The following is a 14,318-nucleotide window of genomic DNA, read 5'->3' on the forward strand; positions in this document are numbered from 1 at the left end:
AAGGAATGGTACTCCATTTTAATAACGGTTTTTGTATGATGGCACGTAGTGCTAAAATCTACTATCTCCCTCCCGCACCGAGGCTCCTGTGAGATATAGTTGTATAATTTTTTTCTAAAACTTTTTTTTAATAAAAATTTAAATATTAAATTTTTATTTTAAAAAAAAAATTAAAAATATATTACGGCACTATACTTTAAATGAGTGTGGAAAAGCGTGCTGAAAAATAACGTAAAAAATTGAGGGGATAGAGGGAGGATGAATTTGGAAACTTTTGATTGGCTTGCAACAATCATCCAATCAAAATTTTCTAAATTTATAAATTTTAATGCTTAGAATGTGCCCTGGACATACACTAGACAAACCCTTTATATAAATATAAAAATTAATATATAATTTATTTATTTTTGAAATTATACCGTACCACGTGATCAGTATTCTCGCTTAGAACCTTGCCCCGATAAATAAAATAGTATGTGATATAATATGATTATAATATTCTTAACTCATCGCCTTCTTCACATGAGACTTACCTAAACATTCCCCAGTATCGATGGAGAAAACAAATTGAGAAATCAAGAACCATCACTTTCACATATTACAAGGTTGAAGGCGTGGGAGACGAGAGATTGGTGCAAATATCTTCCTAAAAGCATAACACTCAAAATCTCATTAAGTCACGAGATCGAGTCTCAACTACTCTAATACGCAATCGCCAATCATTCTTATCTAATGTCATTTTCCCGTGAGACTTAGGGCTCCCAAATCCAAACTTAATTGATTAGACAACATCCGACGGGGCTGACCTTTCTTTCTCTTGCCCTGAACTAATATGTGTTCAACTCTTCGAACCGGGGCTGAATTACATTTACGCCAGACAGGTCCATACCAACATAAACGCTCTCCCTATTTTGTTAGAAATAGACTCTAACACCTAAAAAGCGTCGAAAAATAATATTCGACATATGATTTTTCAGGGTGTTATCACAAGTCCAACACAACATGCGTAATTCTGCTGTCTCTAGTCGAATATAGTAATGACGATATTGTCACTCGATAAAATTTACCCTTCAACTTCAAAAGTACATATTTGAAATTATAATATACATGTATCTCATTTTTTTTAAAATTATAATTTATCTCATCTTTTTTACTTTTTAATCAATTTATAACTTCTTCGTTATATTACACTCTCTCCATTTTAGAATAATACTCGCCACGACCCTTTTTAGTTGTCATGTTTGAATGTTGACAATTGAAATTGACTAAAATTTGATTAAAATTCAATAATATTATATTAATTAATAAAATAAAAAAAACATGTCAACGAAAATAACTTTTAATCTACTTTAATGTATAACTTTTCGTTTTTTTAAAATAATATAAGAGTTACTTATAATTTTTGATGAAAAATTAGTCAATTTGACCAATAAAAATAAAAATGTGAGAACTAAAAAAGGACGACGGGAGTAGTTTTAAGAACGAAGCAAAGTCAGTCTTCTAATTTTAGCACCTCATAACATTTAAACTATATATGATGATACTGTTCAAATTGGAACCAATATTAAAACGGTTTTTCTATGGTGTGCCCATGGGCACACAATAAGCACAAAATTTGATAGTTTTTCCTTGTTTTGATTGGCTTACACCCCTTTAATAATGATGGCCCCCCTGCATTCACACCAACCACACCAATCAAAATACATCAAATTTATGAGTTTCCGAGCTTAACATGTGCCCTTGGACACACCAGACAAGCCCATATTAAAATTAAAACTTAGGAAAACACACAGAACTTGGGAACACACATGCTTTGATTGAAATTTATACGTATTATATAACTAAATAATAATAATAATAATTGGGTTGATAAATTGGCATGAGCAATGTTGATTTCAATATATACTAAATGTTTTTACTATAGAAGTAACTGAGTGAACTAGGACACATTGTTGTACCCAAGTTAGTCATTGTCTCCAGCTCCGTTGAACCCTTCTGCATCTCCACCACCCCAATCTTGATCCCAAGTTAGTCATCGTCTCCAGCTCCGTCGAACCCTTCTGCATCTCCGCCACCCCAATCTTGAACATTTGCTGGTCCATCATCGACATTAACATCTATAGCCACGTCGAAACCAATATCATCAATAGGGACTTCTTGCAGTTCTGGCACGGTCTTCTTAATCTCCATAGATGCAATGTTTGCGTCACTGAAAAAATCAGCATACGGCTTCGAAACCTGAACAGAGATATAATATTTAAAAAATTCTTAATTATATACGCTGCATTGCTGTAGCAAACAATAATCTTGAGATAACATATTTGTATATAGGCCATGCCAATTGCCACATCTTAATAAAACTGCAACTGGAAATTCATTCTCCATTCTTGTCTTCTAGCCAAATAAGGAAAAATTTAAATGTTCATTAAAATTTTTATAATTCAAAGCAGTAGATGTAGATGTAGTAGAAGAGGATATCGAAACTTTGTTCTGAGTGATGGTAAGGGAGATTCAAAGCAAATTTAGTATAAAAAGATTTAACCACCTTACAAAGAGCATTCCTCTTTTCTGCACTCTCGATGAGATTCTTCCGGTGCTCGTCTTTTCTCAAAGTTGAAGCAGAACCCACAACCTGAATAAACAAAGAGGCAGCTTCTGTTATATAAGCAAAGCAATGATTGTACTGTACACAGTTCTGAAAAAAATCAAAAAAAAGCGCTTCAAATTTATTACCCAAACAGAAGACCTTGCTCTGGTAATTCTGACATTCATTCTCCCAGAATCAGCAACAAATCCGATGCCTTTATCTTTGCTTGCCCTGACACATGAAAATATAGCAACATCTTTTTCTCTTCCCTGCATTAGGAACATGATACATTTAACAAAATTTACAACTTTTAGAACGAGGAAAACAAGTAATGCGCAAGATGCATCCGGTGATTATAAATTCAAATAAAATCTCAAGACGAATATAGAGCCGTATTAATCTCAACCAATGAATAGTAAATTTTTATTTTAAAGAGAATAAATTTGTTAGCAAATCAAAGAACCATAAAGTGAAAAATTGCCTAAACATGAAGCGGAAAGAAATTTTTTACTTTTACCTGGAATCCATCCAGTGTTGATGTCTACAAATTTCTTTGAATCTTCACCAAAGGTATCCTTGAACTTATCACGGAAGAGGCTTACTTGAGATCTATAGGGAGATATTATAGCAATTTGAGAGCTCGACTTGAGCTCTACAAATCTAGCTAATAACTTGTGATACATTAGCACAACAAACTCAGCCTCGTCAACATTTACCCAAGAGCCACTATTTGAAGGCTGGGACTCTTTTCGCTCATGTAAATCAAAAAAACAGAAAGGACCAAAGCAGCTGTATATGTGCCATGCACGTCTAGTTTCACTTTCAACAGCAGGACCATCCTCCAAGGCCTCCTTGTAGAATTCTTTAGAAGGAAAGCTTCTTATCTGCAAGCAGATACACTTGTGTACAGTAATATTATACAGATGATATAAGATATCACCAGCCCTTTGTTATATAATAAAATAATATACACTTATAGAATTGGCAGTACTTGGGGCAGCTATATGTTGCAGCTCTGAGACAACCGACAAGTCAAACAAAGATATAAAGATACAAGTCTTCATGGTAGTTTGGTCCTTAACATCTGTACCGGATACCCCGCTTCTTGAAATCTCTTAAACAAGCTCATCCCGTACCTATTCAATATTGTTAGGGAAAAAATTATGCAACATAATTACATAAGATGAAGATGATGATTGATAAACCGCCATGTTTAAAACTAGTTTATACACTACTTTGAACATATATGCATTCCTTACTTATATTTCTCGGCAACAGGAGAAATCACAGTGGCTGGAGGTTGAAGAGGATCACCAACCTAAATAGATTAGAAATGATGTCTGAGAAAGTAATCTCAAAACAGAAGTGGTAAAATTTATCAGCTAGCAAATTGATATAACCAAATTGGCATAATATAAACCTTTTATTTTCACTTCCTAGTTGCCAAAAGATTATGACAAAGTGTTTATAAATACTATTTTATGTTTTATGATATCTCATAATATACAGCACCAAAAAATCTTTTCCAGAGCCTCCCATCAATCATCACGTGGAGTATGCAATGTGTTCAAAATTTTCTTTGAATTTAAAGTAACTGCTCGAAATGAAATTTTGCAAATAGGGATTTGTTCTTACTATATTCCATCCTGTTTTAATTGTCCCTTTTGAAAGCAAAATTTGATCTAAATTAGTTGTCCCTTCTCTTCTTTCAATGTGCATTTATCAACAATCTTCCAAAACTACTCATTCTTATCTGTCATTTTCAACTGTAGCATCCTAATACTATCGTAAGTTGATGTAATAAATGTGGGTAGATATGGGGAAACAGTACAACTTTTTAAACCTCTTAATATGTGTGAAATCTTCAAAAGGGACATTTAATTTGGGATGCAGTAATACATTACGTTTGTGAAGCCAGTAAACACGCATTGCATATATTCAGTGTTCTAAAAGTCAATGATCAATCCCTAGATGGTAGCTCACCGTCTCGATTAAGCATATATCAGGTCAAAAATCATTTTTCATGAAATCGGTCAAAAATCGTCCAGTTGATTAAAATTAGTAAACTTCATGAGAAAACATTTAAAATTTAAATAATAATAAAAAAGGTAGAAACTTGGACAAAATAGTAAGAGAAGTATTATTTCCGTATGTATTATTCATATTTAGATGGTAAAATTATTTATTCTAATGTATTAATAAATATTAAGATTATCTCTAACTAAGATAACAAAATAATTATAAGTATAGTAATCATATAATAACTAATATAATCCTTCACTGATTAAGTCCGATTCCACTTTTTACCACGCTGCATATATGAATTAACTAGCCAATACTGTAAAATAGTTGGAGAGAAAATTCCATATTACTAGCATGTTTTATGTACCAGGAATACTTGCTTGCATCCATTAGCCAGTGGAACAAGAGTGTTGCTGCTTCTATCTATTCATGACAAAAATTCAAAATCAGATGAAGATCTAAAATAGATTAGAGCAGGTTCCTAATAGTGTATCTCTGAGCTTTTCTGAAAACAGACCTAGCATAAAAGTATCCTAACCTAAATTTAGATGTACTGAGTATACATTCTCACATACTCAAGTAAATATCTATAATCTTCCACAGATATACTACAATGTGTTCCACTAGATGCTCAAGGGAACTTAGATATAACATATAAGATATATTTGCCAAGTTTTAGTGAAGACCTGATGTCCCCAAAAGGTGGTAAAAAGAGAAAAAATTAAGGGAATAACTAGTGGCGGACCCATGAATTGTATTAAGGGGGCTAAGTTTTACTTTTAAAAAATCACGAATGAGAAAAAATCATTTCAATACATTAACATTAATATCATTCGAAATCATTACATATAATATAAATACAATTCTTACAATGACATTCTACTAGGTGCCATATTTTGAAATCTCATTATAATGTCTTTGACATCAATTGAAATTTTTTTTGGGGGGGGGCTAAAATTTATTTTCACAATTTTCTGTATGCATATAAAAAAAAATCCTTTTTTTTAAAGTTCAGGGGGCTCCAGGTCCCCCCCCCTCCCAAACTCCCACCCCCCGCGCGCCCGCCCCTTACAAGGTCCTCCCATTGGAATAACAATACAACAATAATTCTAGTATAAAAATTGACAACATGTGGAAGCAGTAACTTATTAGCTACTTTGTTGTAACTAGCAATATTTGCTTATATGAATGATTCAAGTTGATACTTGAATGACTGGAGAAAATAATGATACTTGCTGGTATAAATAAAATTACATGTTATTCAAGTAAATATCACTATTCGTAACTTAAACGTTTATCAACAGAATAAAGCACAATTTGCTGTTACAACATTCGACTGGGTACTAACCACTTTGAATATATAACTGCTAAGAAAATTAATCCATATATTAAGGCAAAGGTCAAGCAAACGTACCGCTTGGGCAGCTTCATCTTTTATAACAACATCAAAAGTGCAATTCAGTTTACTGAAAAGAGATGAACCACTGAAACTGAGTGTAGAGAATACCTGCAACAAGTTCAGGAATCAGCAAAGCTTTCAAAGTTTAATTTTAAAAAGAAGACTAGAATAACATACAATCGCTGCTTCATCTAAAATTGAATTACGGATGGCATTTTTATCCCTTCCAGCACTTCCATGCTTCTGTTTTTCACCAGTCTGGAAATCCACGCCAGCAATTTTTTGTTCCACCTAAAAATTAGGACATAATGGAGCCTGTCTAAACGAAGGTACACAAATTTTCAGAAAGTTTGCCAATGTGTTTGTCTTGCCAGGTACTTGCAAGATGATCCATAGATACGGGAGCAAAAGAGTGATGGACGTTGAGACCTATTCGTACAATTTAAGGGGTGTATAAACGATCACTTTCATCATGAATACCCAAGAACAGCAAAAAATGACGTATATTAGTTGGACACACAAACAATTCTATCACAAGGAAAAAGATGTTACTTATAGAAATCTTCAGAACTGACATATTTAAGATGGAAGGATAAGAAACGTGGCATGTTACATTCATATGCCGGTATTTTCTTGGAGAAAAGTTGGCTAGTTTTGCCTTTTCGTGTAATATCAATTTGTGAGACTAGGTCAGAAACTGCAGCTAGAGTGCCCATTTGGAAGTCACTCATAGTACGAAACGCCTCCCATTTATCAGCTTCCAGGATAACAGAGCATATATCCTTTGATTATGGCACGACCCAGCGGGGCATAAATTGCCCAGAGTTGGTTCACCAATCGCGTAAGGAAGGGGATAGTCCCCACCATCACATGCCTGAAAGAGTCGTTTGAACCACGGAAGACTGCGCCAATGCCTCAAGTGTTACCAATTTCAGAAGGAACGAGAGAATGTGTTCCATGAACGTTTACTTTCAGAGTGCCTGGGTTGGGTGGAATCCAGTGATATGCCATGTTTGCGCTGTTGAAAAAGAAAGTAGAGCCCCGAATTTTTATGGCTGCATACTTGCAAAATTTGGAGAAGATTTGTACTACTTAACGTTTGTAAGTAAATGCTCGACTGAAGCTTGAGAAGAACCACCTGAGTTCATCATTGCTAATACAGTTGACTTACACATGGAACTCAGCATGTATTAGCAAGTGAAGATACGGAATTAATGTAGGGAGTTCCATGCAAGTTAATATACTTTGATAATTCTATATGAAGCAGTCTAGTAATGACAACAAAAGTAGCCCTCTCTTGCAGGTCCATGATGAAAGCCAATTAAAAGAATTTTTCCAAGCATAAACTTCATGTTTTCTGCCGACCACAAAGCATGACCTACTAAATTAATGTTTTTGACGTAGTAAAGCAGCATCTCAACTAGAGAAGCGTGAAGTACAGAGAAAGGCAAGGCCCTCTCTTTCCTTGTCACACCTATGGAAAGTACTTCTCACGCAAGGCAAGGAGAGCAGCATCCGGTTCATGCACTTCAATTAAGTACAGTAACGCAGATGCCATAGATGCATCTGCTGCAAACCGATGACCAAGCATTTCATCTAGGTACACCTGCTTCATAGTAATTCTTATTCTGTAAACAACCGCAGAAAAGCATGTTCAATGTGACATCATTAGGCAAGCAATCTTTGGCTTCCGTATAGTTCACTCGCTTCATCCAATAACCCTTCATGACAATATGCTTGGATCATCACTGTGTATGTCTTGACATCAGATGGCACACATTTCACAGGAAAGTTGTTAAAAATGCTTCTTGCGTTCTCCAGATGTCCATTTTTGCTTAGTCCATCAATCAGAACAGTGTAAACCTGTATATCAGGAATCAGAAGTTAGTTAAGCTTATTGTGATACTTGTTTATGGCTACATATTGAAGTTTTAGCGCTCAATGTCCGGGCAAACATGTTTGCTTGTTTGGGAACAGGATTAGGTTTCTGTTATCTCTTTAAATCAGGCAAGTGGTTTTTAGTAGTACTAATAAATTAGTCTGATGCAAGTCTGGATAACAACATTTCAAGTACTTTAACTGAGAAACAGCTCAATGTAGTAGTGTACAGAGGGGAACAAGGCTAGTGAACAAACAGCTGGCAGAGTGCTTATAGACTTGCCTTGATTAGAAGACTTTAGTTTAACTATTAGCACTTGCAATTTCTTAACATTTAGGCAATGCTTATCAGCTTCTTCACGAGAACTTAAAACACAGAAACACAAATATTTAAGATGGAAGGATAAGAAACTTGGTATGTTAGATTCATGTGCCGGTATTTTCTTGGAGAAAAGTTGGCTTGTTTTGCCTTTTCGTGTACTATGCATCCATCAGAATTTACATGTATAAATAACAGGGCTAGCAGTTGAACAAAAATTCATACAGGAACCATTTAATTGAATATCATCATAACAGGAAATAAAGGTCTTATATGGAGATTTTAACTGAACAACAGAAGTGCATCATCGAGCTATTAAAATCCAAATTAGAATCATATGAAGCAACTATTGCAAGAATTTCTTACGCAAAGCAAGAAGAGCCGTGGATAAGTGTTTTGTAGGTAGCATCACTAGGCAAGCAATTACTAGCTTGCATTTTCACAAAAGTTTATTAACTTCATCCAGTAGCTCCCCTTGACAAAATGTGTAAATCTTGACATTAGGTCTTAAGCGAACGAAGGCTGTTAAAAAGACTTTTTGCCTTTTCAAAATGTCCGTCTTTGCTTCCACACGTCTGCCTGTAAGAAAATAACATTCCAATATAGTACGGTAACTCTCAATAGTTGCTTTTACACCTTCAAAAATGCTGGCAAAATCGAAAAGAGTATGTACCTTAAAAAATGCTGGCAAAATCGAAAAGATTATGCTGGAAATATCTAGCATAAATAAATGAAAGTAATAAATTTTTAAATAATTAATGATTTGAATCATTTATTTTTAAACAAAAAATGATCGATCAATTTCTAACCTTAACAATGTATAAGAAAATAATATCATTATAAAATCAATATCTACCACTTAAAATTGAATAAAAAATATTTTAATGCTATATTTTTACATAATCTTCACATTCGTATCATCGGATCATTTATAAGCCGCACTAAAAAAAAAAATCTACAGTAGCGTTTAGAAACTCTATGTTCATATTACAATCAGTAAAAAAATAACTAATAAAATGACAACTATTAATCATAAATACAATAAAATAGATTGTTTAAGCTAGGTAGACAGCATAACTCAGTCCTCGTATTTCCCACGAACTCTAAACACCTGGGAATTATAAGGGTGCTATATAGCAAGGTCCAAGGAACACCTTTTATAAAGATTCATATACAATGGAGACCATAGAGGGTAATGGTACATGCTGGGTTTGAACAAGAAGAGTTGGGATTTAAAGATAATGTCAAAAGATAAGAATTTTATTTGGAGGGTGGTCACAAGATTTATTCCTATGACGATGAAGTTGGTTAAAAAAAAGTACTGATTCAAAATAGTGCTTGTATGTAGGAAAGATAGTGAGACAATATTTCACTTATTGGTTTCATGTTTTCTTATTCATGTTTGCCGGAGAAAGATGAAGGTAATAAATTTGAGGAAAGATAAAGTTAATAAATTTGAGAAATAATGCCAAATTTGGTTGTTGACTCTCAAATTTGTATGACAAAGTCGTAAGAAAATGAGTATATTAGTAGATAAGCAATTATTGGTAGATAATATTGATGCATTAGTATTTCTTCATTTACACATTTGAGCCTGTTGATAAGTTAAGTCTCAAAATGATACTAAAAAGATGAATTCTCAACCTGAAGCACGATGTGATTATAGTTTTGTAACACGATCGAGATCGCGAGGTTACTTTATGAAGGCTCGTATTCATAATTGTACTTAAAATATTTAAATAATGAAAACGTAGATATTAAAAAATATATTTTAGTGCTCAATCTCCCGGAGAACATGTTTGCTTGTTTGGGAGCAGGATTAGGTTTCTGTTATCTATTTGAATCACGCAAGTGGTTTTTAGTAGTACTGAGAAATTATTCTGTTGCAAGTCCGGATAACAACATTGCAAATACTTTAACTGTGAAACAGCTCAATGTAGTATTGTACAGAGCGGCACAAGGCTAGTGAACAAATAGCTGGCAGAGTGCTCATAGACTTGCCTTGATTAGAAGACCTTAGTTTAACTATTAGCACTTGCAAATTCTTAACATATAGGCAATGTTTATCGGCTTCTTCACATCTCTGCTTGAGAAGTTAGAACACAGAAACACACATATTTAAGATGGAAGGATAAGAAACGTTGTATGATAGATTCATATACCGGTATATTCTTGGAGAAAAAGTTGGCTAGTTTTGCCTTTTCATGTAATATGCATCCGTCAGAATCAGGGACGGAACCAGGATTTCGGATTGGGGTGGGCTTGACAAATCACAAACCCCCTGTTGCGGTGCAAGAATGAAGAAGCGACCAGTTTTTAAGTCTCTAACTCTTTTCTGCAGTCAAGATTCTCTAATCTATGCTCTTTATGCTCTCTGTATCTTTGATATTAGACTTATAGTTATGGGCTGGACCTATTTATGAATGGGCTTGGGCTAACATAATACATAATATACATAACTACTATTTATTTTTTTTTAAATTAACCCTGGGCTTGAGCCCAGGGGAGCCCCCTCATACTTCCGTCTCTGGTCAGAATTTACATGTATAAACAACAGGGCTAGCAGTCGAACAAAAATTCAAACAGGAACCATTTGATTGAATATCATAACAAGAAATAGAGGTCTTATTTCGAGATTTTAACTGAACAATAGTAGCGGATTATCAAGCTATTAAAATCCAGATTAGAATTATATGAAGCAAGTAAGCAACTAATGCCAGAATTTCTTACACAAAGCAGGAAGAGCAGGAACCTGTTTTTCAATTCAAGTAATCCCAGGGCCAAGGACATTAAAATGCATCTGCGGAGCCTTGAGCACACATTGCTTCTACAAGTACAATTGCTTCACCGTACTTATTGTGAAAACAGCCGTGGACAACTGTGTTGTAGGTAGCATTAGGCAAGCAAATACTAGCTTCCATTTTCACAAAAAGTTTATTAGCTTCATCCAGTAACCCCCCTTGACAAAATGTCCATCTTTGCTTCCACACATTTGCCTGTAAGAAAATAACTTTGTAATATAGTACTGTAAGTCTCAATAGTTGCTTTTAAACCGTCAAAATTGCTGGCAAAATCGAAAAGATTATGTACCTGAGAACTCTCTCCTTCGCTACACCTACGGCGAGTACTTCTTGCACAAAGCAAGGAGAGCAGGATCCTGTTCTTGCACATCAAGTAAATCCAGTAAAACAGATGCAGTAGATGCATCTGCTGCAAAGCCGCGACCAAACATTTCATCCATGAGTACACCTGCTTCATAGTAATTCTTATTATGTAAACAACCGCGGATAAACATGTTGTATGTGACATCATTAGGCAAGCAATCACGAGCTTCCATTTCCCTGAATAGTTCATTTGCTTCATCCAATAACCCTTCATGACAATATGCTTGGATCATCACTGTGTATGTCTTGACATTAGGTCGCAAACCTTTCGCAGGAAGGTTGTCAAAAAGGCTTCTTGCATTCTCAAGGTGTCCATTTTTGCTTAGTCCATCAATCAGAATAGTGTAAACCTGTATATCAGCAACTAACCCACTGGACTCTAGTATTTGAAAAAACGATAGTGCTTCAAATACATAACAATTCTGGCAAAGACCATGCAACAAGATACGACATGTCACTTTATTTAACTCAACACCTTGGTTAATCATCTTTTCCTTAAAAAATTCACGTGCTTCAACATGCCTGCCCACATGAAAAAAACCTTGCAGTATAGTACTGTAAGTCTGAATAGTTGGGGTTAAACCTTCAGAGGGCATTTGTTGGAAAAGATCTATGGCTCTGTCCACTTTCTTCTTTCTACAGTACCCGTTGATCAGAATATTATAGCAAAGAGCATTAGGCAGTATTCCCTTTCTCGCCATGCTTTCGAACACTGCTAAAGCTTTATCAACCTCTCCCCTCAAGCAGTATCCATCCATTAGTGAGCTGTAAGTGACTACATCAGGATAATGGCCTCTTTGAATCATCAACTCTATCACATCCTCTGCATCTTCAATCATTCCTTCCTTGCAATACGCATCAACCAATATATTGTAAGTAAAAACATCTCGAGAAATGTTCCTAACATCCATCTCCTTGAGCAATTGTTTGACATCATGCCATCGATTAATGTCACACAGACCTTGAACTAAGGAGTTGTAGGTTATAACATTTGGAGATATGCCTTTCCTTGTCATTTGGTGGAGAAGACCCAATGCTTGATCAACTAACCTATATTTACATAAACAATCAATAAGTGTGGTGTAAGTTACGGTATCAGGCTTGCAACCTTTCTTCTCCATAATTTTGAACAACTTAACAGCCACAGAAGGATTCCCTCTCTTGCAAATGCCGTCAATGATAATTGTATAGGTAACAACATCGGGTTGAATAAGTTGAAATCTGATGAGGTTCTGGAACAAAAGCTGAGCCTCTTGAAGCATATCTTGGGAAATAAGGCCCCTGATGAGAGTGGTATAAGTCACCACACTTGGCACAAAACCGTGCTTGATGATTCCAGCCAATAGTGAAAAGGCAAAATCGACACGATTCAAGTGACAGAAACAGTTAATGGCAGTAGTGAAGGTATATATATTAAGGGGGATGCTTCGAACACGCATATCCCTAAAGAGAGACACAGCTACAGAGTACTCTTTCATTTTAACGAGGGCGGCTAGCAGTTGATTAAATTTAAGAACAGGAAGCATAGGCTTCATAAGGAGCATTTTATCAAACACTTGGAGAGCATCATCGAGTTTATCGAAACCAACCTTTGATTTCTCATAAAGTAATTGCTGAAGTCTCGCATGAGATGTATTGGAAAAATGAGGAACATAGGGGTGTTTGGGGTTAGGTTTAGTGGAGAACATAAGAAAATGAGCATCGAATTGAAACAATGCGAGACCACAAGTAGTAGCTGCAGACTCAGCTGCAGATCGTAGAAATGGTAGCACTGGTGTTAATGAAGCGAGACTCCTCATCGCTGCTTATATAATCAGTTACTGAATGCTACTTCTTGCCGGTGCTCTCACTTCACTGGGTTCACTTGCCCAGAACACAAAATATGACGGAACAATGGGATGTACTGTGTACTCAAGTTACAAATTATATCTCATATAGTATAATTTTACGTGTTAAATTTATATAAATATAAAAATTAATATATAATTTTTTATTTGAAATTATACCATACCACACGTAAAAAATATTTTGAGATCTAAGAACGATCACTTTCACAGATTGCAAGGTTGAGCATAAAAGGTGTCGAAAACATAAAAGATGTCGAAAAGTAAAATTCGGTATATAATATGTCATGTCTTACCACAAATCCAACACAACATGCGCAATTCTGCTGTCTCTGGTCGACGCTCGATGCTTTTGAGTTTTTTAAAATGACCGACACTCAGAACCATATAATAATGACGATATGATTGTCACTCGATAAAATTTATCTTTCAACTACAAAGGTACATTTTTTAAATCATCATATATATGTATCTCAATTTTTTTGAAATTATAATTTATTTCATTTTTTTCTTTTTAATGAATTTATAACTTTTTTACTAACATTATATTTTCTCCGTTTTAGTATAATACTCCCCGTGACGCTTTTTTAGTTGTCATGTTTGAATTTTGACAAGTCAAATTGATCAAAATTTGACTAAATTTATTAATATTTTATTAATTAATAAAATAATAAATATGTCACCGAAAATAACTATTTTTTTCACAACCAAAATAACTTTCAATCTACTCTGATATGTAATTTTCCAGTATTTTAAAATAATATAAGAGGTACTTATAATTTTTGATCAAAAATTAGTAAATTTGATTAATAAAATAAAAATGTGACAATTAAAAAGAAACGGAAGGAGTAGTTTTAAGAATAGAGCAATATCGGTCTTCTAATTAATATTTTAAAATTTTAGGTGCATAATTAAATTTAGCTGGGTGGAAACTGAACCTGTGAAAGGCTACCTTAGCTATTCTCGCAGCTCATAACATTTAAACTATATGTTGATACATAGGGTACGGTTCAAATTAGAACCGATATTAATATTAAAATTAGAACTAAGGTATACACGCGGAACTTAGGAACACACATGCTTTGATTGAAATTTATACGTATTA

General features: G+C 34.5%; 1 protein-coding gene and 1 pseudogene across 1 annotated transcript; both read right to left on the bottom strand.

Annotated features, from left to right (window-relative positions):
* Window positions 1-1,812: 1,812 nt before the first annotated feature.
* Window positions 1,813-11,099, bottom strand: LOC135146818 (probable helicase MAGATAMA 3; annotated as a pseudogene).
* On the bottom strand, window positions 10,813-13,291 carry LOC108201091 (putative pentatricopeptide repeat-containing protein At1g12700, mitochondrial). Its single transcript, XM_017369390.2, has 2 exons — window positions 11,296-13,291; window positions 10,813-11,201 (listed from the first exon to the last, which is right to left on the bottom strand). The coding sequence occupies exon 1, from the start codon at window positions 13,166-13,168 to the stop codon at window positions 11,321-11,323; it is 1,848 nt and encodes a 615-aa protein (XP_017224879.2). The 5' UTR covers window positions 13,169-13,291; the 3' UTR covers window positions 10,813-11,201; window positions 11,296-11,320.
* Between the last annotated feature and the right edge of the window lie 1,027 nt (window positions 13,292-14,318).

Source organism: Daucus carota, chromosome 9, assembly GCF_001625215.2.
Source record: "Daucus carota subsp. sativus chromosome 9, DH1 v3.0, whole genome shotgun sequence".
NCBI lineage: Eukaryota > Viridiplantae > Streptophyta > Magnoliopsida > Apiales > Apiaceae > Daucus > Daucus carota.

Bases quoted from the DNA above. Each gene is read 5' to 3' on its own strand.
- LOC108201091 (XM_017369390.2), bottom strand. From the start codon at position 13,168: ATGAGGAGTCTCGCTTCATTAACACCAGTGCTACCATTTCTACGATCT.